The 24648-nt window shown below is 39.1% G+C and overlaps 1 protein-coding gene across 1 annotated transcript; it reads left to right on the top strand.

The window, feature by feature from the left end:
• The first annotated feature begins 134 nt into the window (after positions 1–134).
• LOC306858642 (hepatocyte growth factor-like) lies at positions 135–24587 on the top strand. The gene is made up of 18 exons (XM_079399262.1): positions 135–336; positions 5791–5935; positions 6265–6377; positions 6823–6937; positions 9811–9953; positions 10117–10237; positions 10327–10445; positions 12961–13126; positions 13506–13639; positions 14360–14453; positions 16829–16965; positions 18632–18664; positions 19156–19264; positions 20221–20295; positions 21019–21156; positions 21237–21343; positions 22745–22887; positions 22985–24587. The coding sequence occupies exons 1-18, from the start codon at positions 273–275 to the stop codon at positions 23165–23167; spliced, it is 2139 nt and encodes a 712-aa protein (XP_079255388.1). The 5' UTR covers positions 135–272; the 3' UTR covers positions 23168–24587.
• Positions 24588–24648: the final 61 nt, after the last annotated feature.

Genomic DNA, 24648 nt, shown 5'->3' on the forward strand with positions numbered 1-24648 from the left:
CTGCATGTCTTTAATGTGGTCATCAGTCAAAGCTCAAGGAAATGACGCGTTTATCAGTGTTGCTAAATCCCACATCCACATCCAAATTTAGCATCAAACTCGCCAATAAACGCTAATGTTGCGCGTGCGTGAGTGCGTGTGTTTGTAGGGAGAGAGAGAGAGAGAGAGAGATCGCTGCGATCCGTTTCTGTTCATCACTCACACCAGCAGCAGCACCAGCTCGGACCTTATAAATTGTCCATCCCAAATCCTGGAATATCAAACCGAGAATCATGAAATCGGACATAATGTGGATTTATCAAGCTCTTCTGTGCGTCTTACTGTCTGTGGATGTGGGTGAGTGACCAGCGCGTAACGCACACGTGAAACCAAAGTGCGTTATTGATTAATAACTGATCGTGTTTTAAACACAATGCAAATGTCACTGTTAGACTGCTTTGAGAAATATTACGTTGATTAAACAGAAGTTCGTCAGTTTATGTATTCACACACGTTGTTTATGAAAAATAGGTTAAGTGATGTGCTTGTTTATAAATGCATTTTGTGATTCTGGGGATATTGGGTATTATTTTGTGTAGGTCCTGTATTTAAGGCTCTCTTCCCCGTGCAAAAGCTTAACATGGTGATTTAATACCTTATTTACTGCAGTTATACTAGTGAAACTACAAGCCATCACTGACCTCACAAGAAATGAAACAAAATGACAAAAATATTCAAGAGGATTCTTCCTCTGTCTGAAGGAGATCTCATATTAATGACAAAGTAGACTGCAAATTCTGACTCCTAATGCTCTAAAATTGCGTTTGATTAAATTTTATTACTTCTGATTGAAGTTTAATTGTTGCAAAGTGGTTACAACCAGTAGGTTACGACCAGCTGTAAGTTCATTGCACCTTCAGCCGCTTTGAATGACTTTACTGACGAAGAAACTTAAGTTGAAAACTCTAAACTCTTAGAAATGCGAGATATTATTATAAAGATGACATTTTAACAGTGAATAGTTGAAACTATGGCTATCATAGTAAATTGTTGGAAGGTTAAGGATTGCTGAAAAAGGAGCTCATCTTGGGTTCGTTTGCGTTTAAATCAATTTAATTGTGTGGAAATCTAAAAATACAAATAAACAATCCAAGGGGTTTTTAATATATGTTTTGGAGGCCATAGATTTCAAAATGTCCCTATTCTCACTAATGTATATTTGGTTTGGATTTTACACAAATCCATTGACCTTTTCTCATGTTTCAGTCTCATAAACTGAAGCCTGAGGATGTTACATGCATCACGTAGTGCAGAGGATATGGGCTGGTGTGGCCTAGTGGTCAAAGATCTGGGTTGGTAGGTTGTAGGTTCAAATTCCACAAGTGTTCATCTATTGTATTTTTTAGCAAGACACTTTTTTGCAGTATCATCTTGAGAGAGCTTGACACTGTAAATGGTTTATAAAAGCACCAACATATACACTGCTTTCAGTCCTGTTCCACTGAAGAAACTGATGCTGAATAACAGTGGCATGCAGCAATGCTGTAGCGCATCTAACAGACCCTTCCCAGGGTGCACATTACCCGCAATGGGCAAAAGCACATATGGGGTGAATGGACTCTCTAAAGCGGGCGTTATCGACGTGCTGTGTGCAACATCTGGACAGAGCCGTTTCTCCCATATTTCACCATTGCAAATATTCACCGGACCAGATGTGCTGCGTAAACACAGATCAAGAATTTCTTCAAACTTTCACTGAAGCTTTAGGAAAGGAAAGGACATTAGTGAGTCAGACTGAAACCATTAATGCTGATGTTTCTCTGATGCCCGTCCTCATTGCTACCATAAACATCATCCCGTTGTTATTTAAGGAAGAGATTTAGCCAAATCTAATAAGCAGGCTGGGAGATAAAGATGCCCCCGACAGGCCAGAAAGAGGAATTTAAAGGAGTCTAATTGGGACGCTGAAGGAAAAGATCAATGTTTGAGGAGCAGCGCGATGAAATCCAGATGTGTTCAGATGCGGCCCAAACATTAATAATGTGTTCTCACCAAAACCGCTTCAGCCACAGGAGTTCAGCAGGAGATTCGGCAGCACTGCGCGAGTGTTACCTTACACCGCTGATTTTCAACAGTTTACCAAATCACTTGATAATCAGGGCACCGGGCCCAGGACTACTGCGCAGAGCAGATCCAAGTTCATGCCCATGCTTAGCGAGATACTACTATTATCAGATTTTAAGAGGAATAAGTTCACCCAAAATGAAGTGAGCATGCCTGTCAAATGTAAAACTACATAAAATTAGACAAACTTAAAAGTATCATAAGTCAATAGATTTGTGTGAGGAACGTACTGAAATTTTAGTTCTTATTCATTGGTAACATTTGTGATTCAGTGATTCCTACAACAGATTGTTTAGTCCAATTTGTGAGCAACTGAAATGTTTTGAAGCAATGATCTGGTCAAGTTTAGTCCCAAATGCCACCCTAAATGTGCAGTCACATTTATTGTTGCTTAACTGGTGACATTCCAATAGGAATACATGTGATATGGAGTTTCTTCTCAGGGCGAATAAGTTCCCCACACACATTTCGCTCATGTTCAAGTTGGTCTTGCAAATTTGCCATGCTGATCAACAGCATATCAGAACTGTGCTTCGTACATCTCTACACTACTGACAATGGAAACATGACCTGTTTGTGTGTCAAGCCTGGAATTCGCTTACATTCCGCTGATGTGACCTTAAAGGCCTTAATATACTCATGGGGAAGTTCTTTTTCGTTCTTCGCTTAGGGTAAAAAGAAGTTTGAAATACCTTTGCAGTAGTATACCGTAAGTGAACATCTTGACTCTACCCATAGTGTTGAGAGAAGTGTTTGGATGAATAGGTAAATATGTGCTGCGTCCTTTTCTCACACTTTTCTAGATCTGCAATTTGGCAAAGCAGTGTCACTTTAAATTTTTCGATGTTTGCTATAAAGCAGCTCTTCAGTCAGTATGTTGGACTGAACAGACGAAATAAACAAACAAAAAAAATCACACCAAAGGAGGCGGAGCCATGAACCAATCATAGTTTGAAGGTGTTTACCAACTGACCTTATTTTTCCGGAAAGTTAGATATGGCAAGCTGTTTCAAACTCCCAAAATGAACTCCAAAGAAACTTTGTTTTGGCCAGATTTTGTTCGAAATGAAGTCTGTCTGAATAATTTTGGTCGATTGCAATCCATCACATACATTTCTATCAAAGTTATCTGACATTATCAAGCTGAATTTGTTCTGACACAGTTTAACTCTAAGTTCTTGTCATATTGTATTACCATAAACTATAGCAAATAAACTGTGATAATGTGAGAAATGTTGAAGGTGTCTAAATAAATTTTGGTTTGACTGTGTCTATTTGATAAATGAAGTTAGCCAATTAACATTATACATCCTCTTTTGGTTTCTGTACCCAATATTTAAAAAATTTACAAATGCACTGAAAATATCGGTATCGGTACTCTGTATCGGTGTCACAGTGCACACACGAGGGAGGAACAGGAACACGCAGAGGACGTAAACTCAAATAATAGTCTTTACTGAACACATCAATGCAGGGCAAGACAAGGCTTACAGACAGGAAACACCGGGGGTAACGAGTCGACCAGACGAAATCAAACTCAACAGACAGGACTATAAATACACAGGTAAATCATAGATAATTAGACGTACACGGCTGGACAAGAATTAACTAATAAACACATATGACAAGGACAGGAAACAAACCAAATATGGAAACATGAGGCGGGAACACATGACACACACGACAGAGGACTGACAATCGGCAAGTACCAAAAATAAATGTATCGTATCGGGCGAGTACTGGAAAAAGTGGTATCGGTGCATCCCTAATTCAATGTATTCTTGATGTAACATGGACTATTATAACTATGTCCTTACTACATTTCTGGTCCTTACCTTGCTGTGTCAGTTGCATTGCTGTATATGCAGGATCAAAAAGCTCTCTAATTTCATTAAAAAATATCTTAATTTGTGTTCTGAAGATGAACAAAGGTCTTACAGGTTTGGAACATTACATTGGAGGGTGAGTAATTAATGACAGAATTTTCATTTTTGGGTGAACTATTCCTTTAAGCCCTTACAGTATTAGTTTACTGTGGAGTCCATATCATTACTAATTAAGCAGAAGTGTAATTTAAAGGTCTGCAGATAGGTGTGAGCAACCTTGTGAAACCTACAAATGCAACATTCTTGTAGACTTCAGATGGGCATCCGGAAGCCTTAAATACACATGAAGTGCATGAACTCTCTGACTCAATAGTTCGGTTCCTGCCGTTCTCCAGTTAAAAGCTCACTGTTGGGAAGATTATCAGTGAATAATGTCTTACATTTCAGTGTGTTCCTCACACAAAGGTTTCATATGATTCAGAAGACTTGAAATGCTGTGCATGAGTTGTATAGGCTACATTGACAAGACAATAGGAGACGATAACGACATCATTTTAAAGGGATAGTTCACCAAAAATTCCGTCATTAATTACTCACCCTCATATCGTTCCAGTTTAGTGTGGGAGTTACAATGTGAGCTTTGCACATGTATGTAAGCTGACTTTGGGAATGTCCTCGGACCACCAGAGTGCAGTGAATCATGAGAGTCTGGGTCCCACTCACTAGCCTCTCATTCATTTCTGCAGAAGAGACAGTAATAAAATAGAAACGGAAACCTGATTTTGCTAATGTGAAAGGATGTAAATGCTGATGAGTCTAGTTATATTTACTCCGCTTGCTTTTGTTTAAGACCCTTTGACATCAAACCCAGCGGGCACAGGACATCAATATAACGTCAGGTTAACATTGGACATGACATTGGACAGACGTTTGACACCAATTTAACATTGACTTAACATTGGATTTTGGTTACATAACCGAAAAACAACAAATATCAATATCAACTCACGTCGATATTGGACATCAAATTAACATTGACATTAGATATTGAATTGACATTGATTTTGGTCACCGGATGTCGCAACCAAAATTTAACCAAATATCGACGTCTTATGACGTTATGTGCCTGCTGGGAAGAATCATTAAAATAATGTATCACATTTTATGCTTAAAAATATTAAGCAGCATTACTGTTCGCAATATTGATAATAATAATAAGAGATATTTCACAAACAGCAAATCAGCAAATCATTAGAATGATTTCTGAAGGATCATGTCACACTGAAGACTGGACTAATGACTGCTGTAAATTCAGCTTTGGAAAAACATTTTCAAATGTATCAAAATAGAATAAACTGTTGTTTTAAATTGTAATAATGTTTCACAATATTACTAATTTATGTAATAAATGTAGCTTTGGTGAGCATAAGAGACTTTCAAAAAAATATAAAAAACTTTTTTACAGACCCCAAAATTTTAAATGGCAGTGTGAACATTGTAAAAATAATTAAAAGCATGCTTTTAAAGCTTTACAAAGAGGATGCTTATTTAAATTTCAAGTTTTTTTCTTTATATGTAGCCTATTACAATGATGTAAAACAAAACAAACATTTAAAAAATAATACTATTTAAAATGTTCTTTCACATCACATGCTAAAGAGGGTAAAATTCTTCAAATTATATCAGTTTTAAGTCACAGAGACACAAATTGGGCACAAATGGCATCATTTGCTGAGAACGACCTTTCTGATAATGTGTGTGACAGCTCCCACATGTATGAGATTACGATTGTACATGTACGTGTGTGTTTTAAGTATCTGCAAATGTGTTTGTGTTTAATCTCCTTGTCTCTTTTGTTCAGAGTGCAGGAAACAGACATTGCAAAGGTATCAGAAAAGTGAAAACAGCCGGTTGCTTTGTACAGACTGTCCGGAATCTCCTCGAATTAGAAATCTCTCGCTGGATGACTGCGCACGCAAATGCAACAAGAGCAAGAAGTCCTGCAGGTGACACCCGCACATATAATCATGGGATAGTTCACCTAAAAATGGCAATTCTGTTATCATTTACACACCCTGATGTTGTTTTGTTTTTCTTTGGAACAAAAAAATGAGATATTTTGAGTGCTTTTTCGTCCACACAGTCCATTGAAGTCAATGGTGACCAGTGTTGTTTTGAAGTCATCCAGGTTTTTGAACGAAATGAAAGTCATTTTCATTTTTGGGTGAACAATTGGTTCAACAAATCAATTGGTTCACCTCATCTGATCCAGGTGGATCTCTGACCCAACAGTTGTCTTTAGTTATCTTGTTTTTTTCTTTTTGCCTCCTTACAGGGCATTCTACTTTGACCACATAAACAGGAAATGTCACTTGCTTCCCTTCGACCGTTTCTCTGAAGGCGCAAAAAGAGAGCGAAAACCCAATTATGACCTTTATGAGAAGAAAGGTAAATATTTGCAATACTTTTTCGAAGAAGTTCACTCACACTTGACTTTTTACTTTTATTTCTTCTAAAGATTCCTGGAAATGCTTTGTTGGAATACCGAGCAAATGCCAGTCATGTTTGTTTAGATCACTGGTTTAAAGTGTGAAATTACTGCTTCCTATGTATAAAATCACCTCTGTCATTGTAAACAACACAAGCTTGAGACATTTGGCAGCAAACAGCAAACAAAACATAAAAAAGCATGACGATAAGTGTTGACGTTAGCAAGATGCCGTATGTTTATGTTTTCAGCAAGAACTGGAGTTGAACACTTAGATTTATGCCGTAATCGAGAGTAAAACTCGTGTTTAAAGACTTGTTTAAACACAAAATGTGTAATCTGTAAACAATGATCGTTTATGGTTTCACGTTATATGAATATCTTTGTGGCGTATGTTTTCCACAGACTATGTGAAAGAGTGCATCATTGGGTCAGGTGTCAACTACAAGGGGAGAAGATCATTCACAAAGACTGGAATTACGTGTCAAGCCTGGAATATGTCCATCCCACATGAACACAAGTAAAAATTTACTTTAATAATTGAAAATAAATAAACCAGAAAGCTTTTTTTTTATTTCGAGACAGGCACCGAATAAAGTACCCCTAAAAATTTGTCTCGCCCAATAGAAATGCTTTTTGGGTAGGAACAGGATATTGCAAAGCGCTGACATGCCGCATTGTGACGCATCTTAATTCCTTAGTGAATTGGGTTCTACAACAATGCAGCCGGTGCATTCAAATAAAGCACAAACAATTTAAATAAATATGAATAGCATATCACTTCTATTTACACTTTGTGTGAATAGCATCTATCACTGTTTGCACTTGTAAACAATAAGCTAATTGTTGCCATTTACACTGTGTGCAAACATTATCTAACAATATTTATACTCAGAGTAAATAGCATTAAAGTTCCGTTAACACTTTGTGTAAATAGCATTAACCTTTTTTTCCACTCTGTGTAAATATCTGCAGGTAATAAGCAATGCAATTCATTGTGAATCCTCGCCTCTGTCTCTTAAACCGTTCACTCCTCTGTAACTCATTCTCTCAGTAAACTTCTCATTTGCAACTTTCATATGGTCTCTGACAGCTAGCAATTTTCGCAATAGTCTTCGCTGTTCCTAGCGCAGACTTAGCCATTAACTGTTAATCGTCGCCGGCATGCTGTCTGCCAACAATTGCTGATTAGTCTAGACTGCAGATGAGATTGCTTTCAGGCCTGGTCGTTTCAGAGTCATCATTCTGACAACATAAGTTAAGTGGAACTGTAAGGAGTGATGCCTTGACTGCGTGAACACGAGCCAATCTGGTTAATGTGGTCAATTGTTGCCAGGTCCTTGTTAGCCAAGATGTTATTAGCTCTATGAGTTACACCACTTACAAGCTGTATAAAGATTTTAGAAGTGAGAGAATTGAAAGAAAGATAGAGAAAGAATGAGAGGAGGAGGATTTATGGACTGAAGTCATGTTCTGTCTGCCCTCCAGCTGAGCTCACAAAGCCGCATTCGAGACTAGCGCACAGATGCTAATCCAGACCTTCTCCTCCCTATGAATAACAGTACTTTCCGACTTCGATTCCCTTCTTACCTTTTTCCAAGTGATAAGATCTTTTTCCTCTCAGCTTCTCAATCTATCCACCAGCACAGTGTGTCCACCTGCCCCATCCATTCGGCCAAGTCAAATGGGGAGACAGTAGAAAATGATCAGAGAGAAGGTGATGAGAACCAACTTAATCTTCTCTGAGAAGACAAAAAAGCAAGCCCTTTTTCTACCAATAAGGTGTTGGTGCCGGTTCCAGAGCTGGTGGCCAGCCAAACTGCAGCCTGCTTCCCAGAAATGTCTCTTTATGAGATGTAAACCTTTTGTACAAACACAAACAAAAGGTTTCCAATAAATGACCAGTTTTCAACCCATATGAACTCTTGGTGTTGTAAATGGGATTAAGGAAAGTTTAAAATGTTCTGTTCAGATTGCATTCAGAGTGAGAGAGTGTCTGTTGGCAGCCAGAGAGAAATAGCTGGCTAACATCTGTTAGCACAACATCATTAGCTGTAGAGATCTCAGGCCTCATGTGGAACCAGCCACAAGATCCAGATGCAGGAACACAGTCCATTCCAGCACAGCACGCCTATCGTAACCCAGTGGTTTAAGCAATTCATCTGCTCTGCATGGATTTTGTTTAGATCGTATCATGATTTGGTGCCATTCTAAATTATTTTGATGTTTTAGAAGCAACAGAAGTTTTTCAGATCAATTCAAAGGTTTAGGTTGAGTCAGATTTTGATCATCAGATAGCATCTGTCGGGGCACAATGTGCTTGGTTTACATAGTTGTTAGCTGGTCCAGGCTGATTTAGATGATTGATTCAAGTCAACCTTGCAGAGCCTTGGTGTCCAAACTCGGTCCTGAAAGGCCATGGTCCACTGCAGAGTTTAGCTCCAACCCCAATTAAACACAACTGAATCAGCTATTCAAGGTCTTACTAGGCATACTAGAAACTTCCAGGCAGGTGTGTTAAGGGAAGTTGGAGCTAAACTCTGCAGGAAAGTGGATCTCAAACTCCCTGAGCTAAACCCCTGAGCTAAACTCTGCTGGGCAGATTTGAAGGTACCTGTGGAAGACCATCCATACTGCTTATTGTACATAGGATTTTGGACCTGGTTGACCAGGGGTGTCCAGTCCTGCTCCTGGAGGGACACTTTCCTGCAGAGTTTAGCTCCAACATACCTGTTCAGAATTATTTGTAATCCAGAAGACCTTGATCAACTGATTCAGGTGTATAAGGTGGCCCTCCAGGAGCAAATATTGGACACCCTTAAAGTAGACTGTTTTAGTCAACCTGTAGAATGTAGACTATCCTGGTGTGGACCTCTGCTGAAAGACCACCAGGTTTCTTAACTAGCTCCATCAGGGAGCCAACCAGCTTCACAGGGAATGACCATGCTGGTCAACCAGCTTCATCTGCTTAGTTTTGCTGTTGAACAGCATGGCTATACCAATTCTCAAGCTGAACTAGCACTAGAAACTAACAAATTAATACTTGTCTAAGCTGATCTTTTAGGCTAAGTGAGTTGATTTATTCAATCAGTGTTCCAAAAGACCAGGTGTATCCTGTCCTGCTCCTTAAACTCTGCAACGTTCTTTTCCAACCTGTTCCAATACACCTGCCTGGAAGTTTATAGTAATCTTGAAGACCTCGAATAGCTTGTTAATGTGTTTTTAAATAGAGGTAAACTCTGCAGGACAGTGGCCTTGCAGGAAAAGGGCTGGACACTCCTGAAAAAGAGATGGTTGATCGCAATAACTTAAATTTAGAGATGGTTGATCGCAATAACTTAATTTTAAACTCTGTTTTGCCTCTCTTATTATATCTATATATTGATTTTTCAGTTTCAAGCCTGCCAGACACAAAAAGTTTGACCTGCGTCAGAACTTTTGCCGAAACCCGGACAATGATCCAAGTGGACCCTGGTGCTTCACTGAACTCACTGAGACTCGGCACCAGGAATGTGGGCTGCCCCAGTGTTCAGAAGGTTAGAGATGACTTCTTCAATACTGTATATAATATGTGCTTTTGTGTCTGTGTACATCTATATTTGAGAATACGTATGTCAGTATATTTGTGTTTGCTGTACTCTCTGCATGACAGTGTGTGCATTTGGTGTTCGTAATACCTGTGTGCATGTATGTTTGTAGTGGAGTGTATGAAGTGTAATGGGGAAACATACAGAGGGCCCATGGATCACACAGAGAGTGGGAAAGAGTGCCAGAGATGGGACTCACAGAAACCTCATAAACATACTTACCAGCCTCACAGGTACACATTCACATGTACACACACACACACACACACACACATACCATTTGCGTGATTTTCAACATGCTCCTCTGTTTCTGTATTTATAGACATGTAGGTAAAGGCCTGGATGACAACTACTGCCGTAATCCCAATAATGATGTGCGTCCGTGGTGTTACACAATGGACAAAAACGCACCATGGGAGTACTGTAACATAAGTGTGTGTGGTATGTTCACTTTTCCACCTTTGTTTTAGCTGTATTTCTTGTTTTGTTTTGATATTGTGATGTTGTGTTATGTTGTGATCCAAACATCTCCATTTTATGCCTGACTATATTATATGTAGCTGTTATATTATATTATAATATAATATATTATAAATATAATATAATATAATATAATATAATATAATATATATTATATGTGACCCTGGACCACAAAACCAGCCTTAAGTTGCTGGGGTATATTTGTAGCAATAGCCAAAAATACATTGCATGGGACAAAATTATCGATTTTTCTTTTATGCCAAAAATCATTTGGATATTAAGTAAAGATCATGTTCCATGAAGATATTTAGTAAATTTCTTACAGTAAATATATCAAAACTTCATTTTTGATAAGTAATATGCATTGCTAAGAACTTCATTTGGACAAATTTAAAGGCGATTTTCTCAGTATTTTGATCTTTTTTGCACCCTCATTTTTCTGCGGAGAAACGGGCCTGCAGGACCTCCAGCACTGTACCAAACGGGCAGTTAACTGGGTCAAGGTGGCGGTCTCCGCACCAAGAAGTGAAATATTTTAATTTCAGGGCATACAGTTTCCTCGTAGAGGGAGCTCTGGATTGGAGGATGGTCTCAGCAACCTCGGTTGAGAGACCGGAAGCTATGAGCTGCGCCCCCTCAGAGGCCACAGCCACAGCTTCCACAATTGCGGGCGGGGGTGATAGGATAGTGCCCCCGCCTGTGAGAGGAGATCTCTCCTGACGGGAATCTCCCACGGAGAGCCATCGAGGAGAGAAATCGGGTCCGAGAACCATACTCGGCCCGGCCAGAACAGTGCTACCAAAAGTAGGCTGACCTCGTCCTGGCGCACTCTCGCCAGAAGCAGAGCGATCAGGGAAAACGTACAGACGAAGCCTCTGACAGGTCTGTACAATAGCATCCAGTCAAAAGGAGCTGGAGGAACTAGAGGGGCAAGCGCTGACTCTTGAGTCGCAAAGCCAAAAACTTTCCACATCTGCTTCACCACCACGGGTGAAGCATCCATTCCCCAGGCCTTGGCCCCTGCCTCGACAGGATGTCTGCTCCCTGAAATACCCAGGGATATCGTACTGCTCTCAGTGAGCAAAGTTAGCCTGGGAGCACACGAGGATCTGGTGCACCAGCTGTATAAAGGGCGCGGACGCAGACCTCCCTGGTGGTTGATGTAAGAGACCACCGCTGTGCTGTCGGTGCGCACCAACACATGGTGATCTCTTAGGTCTGGGAGAAAGTGCTTGAGTGCACGAGACACGGCCAACATTTCCAAACAATTGATATGCCACGTTAGATGGCGACCGCTCCACAGACCGCAGGCAGGGTGGCCACTCATGACCGCTCCCCAACCGGTGAGGGATGCGTCCGTCGCTAGCATTATGCGGCGACAAGAAGCTCCCAGCACCGGGCCCTGAGACAAGAACCAAGCTTGGCTCCACATGTCTAAGGCACGTAGGCATCGCCGCGTGACCTTGATCATGCGAAGCGGGTTTCCCATCGGGGAGAACCCCTTGGTCTTGAGCCACCACTGTAGGGGTCTCATGTACAGCAGGCCAAAAGTTATCACGTTGGACGCAGCTGCCATGAGCCCCAGCAGTTTCTGAAACTGCTTGACAGTGAGTGACTGGCCCTCTTTCACTCTCTTGACTGAGGTGAGGATCGACTCGATCCGAGCAGGAGACATACGTCTGCATCGTGGTCGAGCTCATTCATAATATGCTTGTGCAAACACTGTTTCATTGATGCGTCCACCTCCTCGGAGGAAGACAGGTCTTAGGGACGGGAAGAAGATGGGGGCTCGCCCGTCTTCATTCCACACTAGTGATAGCTCACTTCAGAGAGCAAGCACAAAACGGGCAGTCAGCTCCCTCGAGAGCTGAATCTGCGTGCTCTGCTCTCAAGCAGACCACACGCAGACTGCGTGTATCCCCAGCAGTGATATAACGTGTGTAGGGAGGAACACACAGCCCGTAATGCGATCTGCTATCGCCCAAGTGCTTGCACATATTGCTGGAGCCAAATTCAAGTGATTGTGCTAGGACAAACAACACTAAATAAGACCCACAACACAAATGACAGACACACAGACAGAGTAGCTGTTGCTGAATGACAAAAAGCAAACGCCGACTCCACCGCACGTGCTTTTATGCTTCCCGGTCGGTGACGTCACCCGCCTATGACGTCTCGCCCATCCATTGGACAGATTACACTCTGGTTCAGAGCGCGGTCACGCTGGAGCAATTCCCCTAGCGCTTTTGACGCAGCTCGAGTTCCTGGAAGGGAACCACTCTCCTATCACAGATACTTGTATGTGTTTGATATTTAGTTTAGCCCAGGGATTGTGTACAGGTGCACTGACTTGTCATAAATCTCGTGGTTCAAGTGTTACTCCTGTATTTCATCCATGGCATGTTTCCAATGGAAACATTTTTCAAATGCTGATGCTTGGAATTCCTAACATTCCCTCTCTCTTTCTCTTGTTCAGACTCAGATAATGATGTGGAAGTGAAGGTGACAACCTCTTGTTTTCGGGGTCAGGGAGAGGGTTACAAGGGTACAGTTAATGTGACCCCTGCAGGTGTGACCTGTCAACGCTGGGATGCCCTTTTTCCTCACAACCATTCTTACACACCTCACAACTATAAATGCAAGTGAGTCATGCTACACTTATGTTTTTCAGGACGCCTCGGCATGTTTCTGTGTGGTTGATAAGTGTTCTGGTGATTGCTAGGACTTAGGTAGTTGCTGGGTGATATTGCTAAAATATATAAAGTATTAAAATGTATATTTTGTATATTGCAGTCACAATTTATTTTAAGGAATGTAGAATGTGGCCATGCAGAATATTCCACATGAAGAACTAATAAGCAACCTATATGTTAATAATAGGCATACTAATAAGCAACTAGTTAATAGTGAGAATTGGTCCCTATACTAAAGTGTTAACCATATTTCTTACAGCCTTATAGTGAATCTTATTTACCACCAAACAGCTACTGAAACCAGTTAAATTGTTTGTGTCCCACTCAGAGATCTCAGGGAGAACTTTTGCAGAAACCCCGATGGCTCTGAAATTCCCTGGTGTTTCACCACAGACCCGAAAGTACGCAAAGTTTTCTGTACCAACATCCCCAGATGTGATTCAGAGAGCTCTGACAGCACAGGTGAGCCCACACACACTTCTTACACACTTACACACACCGCATGACTAAGAATCATGAGCCATATTTAATCACATAATGAATTGTGTTGTTCCAAAATGCTTAGCTCATCATAATTTACAAGAATTTTAATGATGAAAGACAAAGAAGTTTTGCGCACAGGCGCCATCATGGACGTATGGAGACTGCCTGTAAAGATCTGGCACCCAGCTCGAGTGTGGTTTTGTTCTGGGTACCCTCACATTCCCCTTCGTCTGTGTCACACAAGCAGTCTTATAAGAAAAATAATCTTCTATACAAACTGTGTAATCCGTCCTGTTAGAATAATCTCTTCTTTCATGAATGTTCCAGCTTTGTGTTTCAAAAGACACATTTCTCACCAGAAGAGTCCCTTTGAGGTTTCAGGTCAGAGAGACAAGGGCAGTGCCTCTCTGGATTCATTCAAACTTCAGTCAGATGTTGGCACAGACAAAAGCTTTTTTCCCTTAAATGTTTGCCAACCACCAATTGTAAAGTGGCCCCTGACGTGAAATCGGCCCTCCCCCACTAATAAAATGCTATTTAAAACATGCTTACTTCATGACAGCATGGATACAATCAGCAAATAAATAATCTAAACATGGAGCTTTGAATAAGCATGGATTTTACTGAAGGTACATGCATGTGTTTATACATGTTAACATTGTTTATGTTATCTTTACGTCTGTTTTATCTGTGCCCTAGAATGTTATGAAGACAACGGGGAGAGTTACCGTGGTAATTTGTCGAAAACAAGATCTGGTATTCCTTGTGGGCTGTGGTCCGACCACACATTCAGGTACATGTTTCCATGAAATCACTGAAACCATTTAAAGCTGCCATGTGTCATTTTTTTCAAAGTCAAAATACTTCCTATTCCAATGTACAAAGAAAACCACTGGCTGCCATTGTCTGAAATCATTAGTGGGGAACATGGAATCAACTGTGATTTGGACTAGTGTCTATTGTGAATATTAAACCGCAAAAGACTGCTATTTAAATATGAAGCCTGCATGGTCTATATGTATCTGTGTGAATGAGCCGTGCAGGTTTTCACTATACAACCTGACAAAATAAGTTTTTTTTATCTTGAAGAAATTATGACAGACATATATTACTATTGCACAATAGAATATACACCTTGTAATAATAATAATACAATTTATTAAAACATTTTCACAGAATATCAAACCATTTTTAATTTATATTTTTTATTTAAGCCTCTGTTATGCAGCCCAAAAATAAAAGCAATTGTAAATTTTTCATTTTCATACGTTTTATACATTTATTTGATTACTACCACTTTTTTTGATAATAATTTTTTATTAAATTATAAAATATTCATAAAAAATGTATAAATTCTGAAAAAATATCAGATGAGCCCTGGTAAATTAGGTTTATTGTAAAAATGTAATAAAGTCATAATTAAAGTGAAATTCTATTTGATGACACTACAGAAATGACACACTGGAAATTTAAAATAAAGAATAATTTATTTGTGTTTCTTTCTTAACAATAGATTTATAATATATGTTTAATTATATGATAATTAGTCTTCACAATATCTGTGAAAAAAAACATCAAAACATCAAGTTCCCTCCATTATTCAAAATACAGTATCAATCAATGTTTGTTTCTTAATGACAGATTTCTAAAATTTTAAGAAGCTGTAAACACTTTCAATGCTAATCTGTTCCAAAAGTAAGTTAATTATGCAATGTGTCTAGTGAAAAGAGCCTAGATGACTGGCAAATGAGGGAAATGTTGATATAATATACTACAAAAAATGCAATAATTCAATGCTCAATATTAAGTAATCAATTAAAAATAGCAAAAAAAGACTGTTTTACCTGAAATCTGTGTATTTGATCCATAATATTAACAGATATTGAGTATTGAGTATTGTGTCATTCATCTTGCATTGCCTGTACTGAAATGAGTTGTGAGTGTTTTGTGCTGTTACATATGGAACACTATTTTTATGGCACCTGACTATGTTCACCTCAAGGCCCAGGTGTACTTCATTTTCCGCGGACTTCCACAGACCCTGCCGGTAATGACAATAACGTCAAGTGGACGGTGTGCGGACCATCATGACCACGGATGACCGAAGTATACTTTGGGCTTTGGTCACTCACGATGTTCCATTCCAGTTAGGATGCTGTCTTAGAAGGCAGCTGTCTATGTAGGCAGGGAGGCAGTTCACTAGGTTTTGAAAAATTTAGCACTTTTTCTGCACTTTTGCTCTCTCGTGGGTTCCTGTTGACTCTTGGAACCAGTTTTCTTTGTAGAAGTCATTTATTAGCAGTGATGTTGAGTTTGTTTTGAAAGGTGGTTATCAGGCAGTATTACAACATTGAAAGAGAACTGAAGCAGTGATAACAAACAGAGAAGGGAGAGCCGGGCCGCTCATATTCATCACTGATACACTGAGGACAGAAAATACCACACACTGTTCCACGGGAGACAAATGCCCCATAAAGCAGCTCGCTCAGCATCCTGTAGTCCCTCAGCTCGGGCTAAGCTGTTAACATCACTTAATTTACAGGAATTTTAAAAGCCAAAATGGCACAGACAGATGGACATGTTGCAGGAGTGACCTCTGACCCCAGGAAGTGCTGTCCCCCGCTCTCATATCACGGGCAGATCAAAGCCAATCAGCTTCTTCAAATGGCGTCCAGCCAGTGAGTCTGTCTCACATGGGGTCGAAAGGTTGTCTCTGAGAAAACTCAACGTTGGCTTGTTCAGCGGTCACCGGGGACGAGAAATTACCTCTCCACTCTATCACTCTTTGCTTCCTATACATTTTTCATTCTGGGTTTTCAGCCCCTGCGATCCAAGGGCTGTCTGTCACGCTCTAGGATTTATTTTCTTTGTAAGTCAACTCTGTAGAAGTCACTTGGCGTGCAGTTTCGGCCTGGCTTGTGTGTAGCCTTGAGGACAGGTGGTGTAATACACAGAGCTGCAGCGACTGTTCTGAGTTCATACTTTCGAACTTTTATGGGTGCTGGAGGGATTATATTAATATGATTCCTTCTTTGAACATCTTGTCACACAACGACATACGAGTCAACATTTCCATTCCTCTTGTGCTGACCTGTTTCTCTGAACTGAGTAGCTGATTTCCTGTTCTTTGTTTTGTGTGTGTGTGTGTGTGTGTGTGTGTGTGTGTAGGAGAGATTTGCAATCAGTGAAGGCCAGCGCGGGCTTAGAGTTGAACTTGTGCAGGAATCCAGACCGAGATAAGCACGGGCCATGGTGTTACACATCCAACTCCTCCATTCCTTGGGACTACTGCGGACTAGAGCGATGTGAGTTTCCTACTTCCTGTTTCTCTCCTCTTTTTCCTGGTTAAAAGACCAGCATAGACCATCTTGAATCTTCAAACTTGTTCAGGTTGGCTTCTGGTTTGGTGTTTGCCAGCATTTTACCTGGCGAAGCTGATTGATCTATCTATCTGTCTGTTTATCTGTCTGTCTGTCTTTTGTTCTATCAATATGTCTGGACTTTTTCCTGTACTAGTTAAAAACTACATACACTATATTGCCAAAAGTATTGGGACACCCACTTCTAATGAACAGGTTTGACTTCTTTAGTAATTTACATGAGTACAAATGTTTAAGCGTATAATGATATTCTATTGAACTGTGTTCTTCTAATTTTATAGGAACAGTTTGGACAGGTCCCTTTTCTATTCTAACATGACAGTGTCTCTGCCCAGCTGAACTTCTCTGGTGTGACTTTAAATGCAGACCTTGATCCAAAATCTCATCACCAAACACCAATGACTTTAATAATTAATAATAGTAATTTTAGACATTTCCACTGTCCATTTACACCACTGTTGCAACAGAGATGGAAATAAAAAATTTAAATACTGTACATGAATTATGTTTCCATCTTTGTTGCCACAGTTTTGTTAGTGTCTTTTTCTGTTCTAAAGAAGGGGGTGTCCCAATATGTTTGCCCATATGCTGTATGTACAAGTCATTGGTGTTTGGTGATGAGTTTTTGGTTCAAGGTCTGCATTTAAAGTCACACCAAAGGTGTTCAGCTGGGATCAGGACTTGGCTTTCTGCAGACCAGTCATGTTCTTCCACGTTGACTGAATCAATCATTTATTTTTTAAACTTGCCTTAAACACAGAAGCAATGTCATGTTAGAATAGAAAGGGGTCCTGTCCAAACTGTTGTTATAAAACTAGAAGCACACAATTCCCTTGAATATCATTATATGCGTAAACAACAAAAAAATATTAAAGTAATCAAACCTGATCAGTAGAAGGGGGTGTCCCAATACTTTTGGCAATATATATATTAATTCATTCAATATGCAGTACGTTTTCCACTTCCCTAAATTCCTTTCCTTGAAATCCTACATTCTACAACCTCATTTCAAATTCAGAAATCCAGCTGGAATGTAAAACACATTCTCAATTGAATTCTCAGTGGCACACAACTCTGATTATGATGACAGACAGGGTCTCGACCTCCACGCCAGGGGTATTTTGTCATCATTTGTAGCTTTCAAAGCCTGATGGATGTTATTGAGTTTGTGTCAGTGGATATTGTCTCCTCAAACGAGGCGTCACACTATAATGCCAGCCAGATGCAATCCTCTTCATCTTTGTGCCCATGCGGCTGTGTCACTGCAGCTGGATTTTTATAATTGTGTTTCATTCAGGCACGTTTGTGATGGTCTGCTAGTGCATGTTGATGATGAATGAGATGATGTTTGTGTAGGCTTGGCATTCAACATCATAATAGGAAATGTGTTCTGGCTGGGTATAGCTCCATGATTATATTTAGGTTTATCCAAATTATATTAGATTCTTTTTAAGTTTCAGCAATATCACCATTTTAATTAATGAAAATGTGTCTGAAAGTTTTTTAACAAGGGGTAATATGCACGTGAAATGTTTCATTATAATATTTTGTTGCTGGTTTTTAGTGCAAACTAACATTTAATGTCTTTCAGGTAAATCAGTGTCATCGGATGACCATCAAAAGAGTAAGTTTAAATAATTTTCTTGTTGTTGTTTTTGTAGCAGATAATAACCATACAGTGGTTCTCAACTGGTGGGTCATTAGCTTCTTGTGATCACCAAAGAGAAAAATGTGCTAAATGCAAATAATAAAATAAAACAGAATAAATAATATTTTTTTAAAAATGAAATAAAACATTTAATCACTATGCAACAACTATAGCACAAGTGTCCTAATGATTTGTGTAGATTGATTGATTCGTTTGCTTGGCTTTCCCAAAATGTACATAATTACATTTACATTTCCATTTTTTTTCAGCCTGTTATTAATTTTGCTTATTATTGGGCCTGTGCAGTTTTGTGTTTTTATGCTCAGCGTAAAATCTGGGTCATGAAACAACTTGACTATGATATTCTATAGTGCATATGCAATATGTCTTCAAAAATATGCATATTTTTACTGTATTATCTTTTTCATGAAGTCTTCTCTAACAGTTACCTCTTTTGCTCTCAACAGGTGGAGGACCAAAACCATCTTGTTTTATACACAAAACCACCCGGATTGTTGGGGGGATGCAGGTGCAGCGGGCAGAGGATGGAAGCTGGGTGGTCAGCATTCAGAAAGGGTACACACATCCTGTTTGATCAGTATGAAGTATTATGTATAATCTAAGTCAACCTAAGTAATTTAAAGCAAATATGAAGATAAAAAGAATTCTGTGTTTTAAACAAATATACACAAAAAAATTATAGCATCTGAATTAACTGGTTTTATTCAAGTCAAAATATTATATAACATCAATGAAATAATTATTTCATTCATGACAACTCTCAGAATAGTTTTAGCATGTTAATGGACATGGCAATGTTAAAGTATTTGGTCTTGGCAGACTAGATCTGCTGCAGAGCAAGTATGGATCTGATCAAGGCAGATCTAGACAGGTGGAGCTGGGGGAGGTGGAGAGTTTCAGAGAAAATCTTATAGCACGAGGACTAGCTTAGAGCTAACTGAACCAGACTATGTAAATATTGAGCAAGCAATATCATAGACTTCAAAATCAGCAGGGGCCATTTGACTTGTGCCATGTAGGAAATTATGTGATTGCTAGCAGATTGCATGTAAACCATATGGAGTTTCGTGACTGAACTAGATATTTATACCTACAAAACTAAGTTCATTGGTTAAATCAGGTAAAAATCTATTTTAGGTAACAACTGCAGCTTACAACCTTCTACAATGCACAGTATTGTGATATCATTTAAGGAAAAGTACATTCCGTATTGGAAAAAAGCTAGTTTGAGAATGAGCATAACTTCTAATTTACAAAATGTCAAATTTCCTTATTTGGATTGCACATGCTGAATGTCTTATTAAAAAAGGTTAAACACATTTGCATATATGTGGAACACTAAAATATTGTTTATAGTTAAATATTTTTTTAATTGGCTTTATGATTTAGGATATTTGGCTAAAATAATAATGTTTTAGTATCTAGACAATTCAGAAAAATATGTAATATTTATTGCATGGGGAACAGTCACGACACATAACGACACATTCTAATTGGTTCTCCTCCTGCAGGAACAAACATTGGTGCGGTGGCTCTCTCATCAGAGAGGAATGGGTTCTGACTGATCAACAGTGCTTCTCTACCTGGTAATCCTTCCATCCAACACTTCTTCCATCCACTATTATCTAGCCACTCTCTCTTGTCAATACAACCACATTTGAGTTTTCCTCATTCTTGGGCGTGCATGATTCTGGCCCGTCCTGGCCTTGTGTTCCCATCTGTCAGTTGATGTTTTCTATGAGACGTGTGGATCCAGAGTTTCCGGTTTAAGAGAGAGTAGTGACAGATCCGCTCGAGTTGTGACTGATGGCTCTCTGCTCTGTTAGTCGTGCATCTGTTTAGACTCTGTGTTCGGCTGCATGATATACGCCTGTGGATCTGCTTCAGTGGCACTTGAGTGAAAACCTGCTGGCTCTGTTTAGCTTGAGGGGGAAAAGGGGGACAGAAGGAGAACGAGCGTGTCTGGCTTTTAGATCATCTCTACATTCCCCAGATCCTCTCCCCGGTGGGTTCAGCTATCTTATGCTTCGCATGAAGACACAGGCCGGTCTGGACGCTAGAACTGACCTCTGCGCCTTGATCAGAACTAGAGATGACTTTACCAGGGATGCTCACCAACTTACATATCTCACGCTTGTAGAAAGTCTTCTCCGCTCTGTCTGCGATCCACATCAGATTATATATTTTCAGAAGGCTCAAATGACTTATCACCATTCTACTGAGATACTTAAGTTGCATACTTTAGTTGTCATATAACTTCTGTACTTGACATATATGCTTATATATAGTGTTTCTTGCGCGTTCCTCAGCGTTCCTGACCTCTCGGAGTACACCGTGCAAGTGGGGCTTCTTCATCTCAACACGTCCACCGACACACAGGGTCTCCGGATCGCACATGTGGTCTGCGGACCTGAGGGATCCAACTTGGCCCTGCTCAAACTCACAACGTAAGTTCATTTATCCATCTGCCCATTCTTCTTCTCATCCATCCAACCATCTTTATGGTAACTCATAGTCTTATGCCCAGGCCTGCCCCTCTCTCTGAGCATGTGCGAACTGTGCTGCTTCCTGTCGCAGGATGTGATGTTGCAGAAGGCACCTACTGCCTCATGTATGGCTGGGGAGACACTAAAGGTACTATTCTATTCTATTCTATTCTATTCTATTCTATTCTATTCTATTCTATTCTATTCTATTCTATTCTATTCCACTCAGCAACTTTGTCTACGTTTACATGTGCACCATTAATGTGATTATTTCCAATAATCAGAATAAAGACTTTATTGTAGTAAAATTTTATATGCCTGTTTATTGTGAGTAAATATTTTACTTGTCGCTTAAAACTTAATCATATAAATTCGATCAAAATCTCATTATGATTGTCCATGTAAATGTAGTCATTGTTAAATTGTTCATTTCAGTTTTATTTTTGGGTTGAAAACAAAACAAAACAAAACAAATACTTACTTCACATTCCTCTACTTATATTATGCAAAATAAATAGTAGAGTCTGTAGAGAATAAATGAATATCAAAGGTGCAATGGTCCATTGTTAATTATTCTTTACTTTTTAGGCTGTAAATGTTAATGATATAAGTTTGTGATGTTGTGATTTTTTTTACATTAAATAAGGTTGATAATATGACTATTTCATTTTGCTTTTGAAAGAATCTCTATTACTTTTACTGACAGCACTAGATATTGTTTTGGTCTTTTTCCGTTTCATCTATCTGTTCCTGTTCTCCCTTATTTGATTTTGTTCCAGTTTTCCTCATTAGTTCTTTATTAGTTAATTAAGGTTAAGTCCGTTCACCTGTGTTTTGTCATTATCTCGTTCACTCATTTGTTTCAGTTTTCTTTTCTAAACATTCAGTTTGGTGATTATGTTTGTCGAGTCTTAACGTTATGTTGGTGTGGAAGACTTTGTTTATTGGAACCTTTGTGTCATTAAAGCCTATTTTCCTGAGCTCCCCGTTTCCTACCTTCCCCGATGCACGTCACGTAACAGATATATACTGTATGTACTAATTATATATATATATATATATATATATGCAGATGTTTTTTCCTTAACTAGTGCTGATATAAATAATAGTAATATTATAATTCTACATTTTAAATTATAGAATTAATGTATTTTATGTCAACTTTAAAATGATGGTTAATCTGCTTTATTAAAATGGAAGTACAAAATATAACATCTGAAAACCCTGGTCTTCAAAACACAGCTCTAGAATGCATTCAGATGCTCTTGATAATAATCCCAATGATTTATGGCATCTTTTGTTCATGTTTGTATCTTGTAGGAACAAGAACTAGATACACAAATACTTATTTAATCTGACTATTTTAATCATTATTAAAATACACACTAGTACAAACTAAACATTCTTACCTCATATTTAACGTATTTTACAAAACCCCTGTTGAGTTATTTAGACACATAGGGCCAAATAAAGATAAATGCATTTTGCATTCAAACCTTTCCAGACCATTACATTTCTATTAAAACTGACCCTTTGACCTCTCTGTTAGGCACAGGTCATGAGGGCAGTCTGAAGATGGTGGGACTTCCAATTGTCAGCAACAAGAGGTGTTCCCAAAGCCACAAGGGTATTCTGCCCATCACAGAGACCAAAATCTGCGCTGGAGGCAAGAGAGACCAAGGCGTTTGTGAGGTACGAATCAGATCTTGGTTTTTGAGGAGTATCGTTTCAGACGATGGTGTTTGTTACATGAGTGTGACCTTTATTCTTATCGATTCACCTCTTACAGAAAGACTACGGTGGCCCATTGGTGTGCCAGGAAGGAGAGAGCAAGGTCATAGTGGGTGTGAGCATAAACGGCCGCGGATGTGCCGTCGCCAGGCGTCCTGCCGTCTTCGTCAATGTGGCCTTCTACTCTGAATGGATCCGCAAAGTCTTCAAATACTATTCAGACTTGGAAATAAGTTACTAGATTTTTATATTTTCCACAGATTTGGTGAATAGAACTAATGGTGCGTTGCATTTATTAGCATCTACAAATGAAGACCATGGTTGCTGTATGATTCGTATACAAACAACTTGGAGGCCAGAGTTTAGCTTAAATTAAAACCACTGGAATGGAAAGGTTGCAAGACAAAAATATCTGATGTTTTCGCAAACAAACTGTGAAAATCAGATATCAGACGTTATTTTTAAACCAAAAAATGGAGGAAATGACAACTTCTGAACTCTCTAGAAGTTTGTTGTGGCTGGTGATTTAGCCCTTATAAATTAAGGACAGCTGGATAAATGAGGAAAGAAAAGCAATTAGAAGACACTGTGGTATCAATCCATAAAAACATATTTGTCTCAGACCAGAGCAGATGTTCTAAATGTCATTCCCTGGAGATACTTGAAGATGGCAATAACCCAACGTTTTCAGACCGGACGGAACTTTTGTTTTCACTGGGGTGCATTTTTCAGACATTATCACTTGTTCACAGATGTATTTTCTTCATTGTATATCATTTTGAAGGCATTTTAGGTGCAGCTTATGTTCTAAACCAACTTATGTTTCCAAAACACCATTTTCAACATCAACCACTTAACAAATCGGCAGCCGGTATTCATGCTTCAATGGGATGTTATCACAAACACTTCCAGAGGGTTTTAGTGACATTCTAATGTTTCGCACCTTGCCTTACTCCAGTTTGGAGCATTCTGTGGCCCCTTTGGGGCTGTATCGTGTACTGCACTCCAAAGAGTGTGCTTATGTCACTCTGTACATCCGTAGGTCTTATAGATCTGAAATTACAAACATCTGAAGGCTTTTCCTTCACATGGTGTAATATATCTGTCGAAATTTTATACGCAGTTCACAAAGTATTTATTTATATCTTTTATAGATCGACCAAAGTCATGGCATTTCATTCTCCAGAAGTGTTTATTGTGTTTAATCTGGCGTGTGGAATCGAAACAACATTTGTAAACAAAACAAACGGACGATATGTCTTTAAAGGAAAATATTGGGTCATAACAGTGTGTTTCGACTCAAAGACGGCTCCCCGAAGGTTTATAAGCCGCACATGTGTGCGTCGCCCATGTGGAGGGTCTTTTAAGTCCAGCGTTTAGCCAAGAGTGCAAAGATACTATTGCGTTTTTAATACGAAAATGTATTTTATTGTAAATATTATGTTCGCTGTGTATATAAGGTGCCTGTTTTTTTTTGTTTTTTTTTTACATTTTATCACTTTTCACACTTATTTTGTATTGTTAACACCAGTTTTGTGATTTTGTGCGCTGCTGCCATCAATGGACTTAATATTGAATTTCTAGGCTGCTGTTATTTTGAACACTATTTGTAGAGACTGTTCTGTATTTTCAACTTTTAAAATATAAGTAAATGTACCTGTGACTTTTTTTGTTTGTTTTATTTGTAGACAATTAAAACTTTTTTTATTATTATTTGTAATA

The sequence above is a fragment of the Barbus barbus genome, assembly GCF_936440315.1.
Source record: "Barbus barbus genome assembly, chromosome: 39".
In the NCBI taxonomy this organism is placed as follows: domain Eukaryota; kingdom Metazoa; phylum Chordata; class Actinopteri; order Cypriniformes; family Cyprinidae; genus Barbus; species Barbus barbus.

Bases quoted from the DNA above. Each gene is read 5' to 3' on its own strand.
- LOC306858642 (XM_079399262.1), top strand. From the start codon at position 273: ATGAAATCGGACATAATGTGGATTTATCAAGCTCTTCTGTGCGTCTTA. The intron at 10,238-10,326 runs GTACACATTCAC...CTGTATTTATAG, and splicing joins CATACTTACCAGCCTCACAG to ACATGTAGGTAAAGGCCTGG. The intron at 13,127-13,505 runs GTGAGTCATGCT...TGTCCCACTCAG, and splicing joins CCTCACAACTATAAATGCAA to AGATCTCAGGGAGAACTTTT.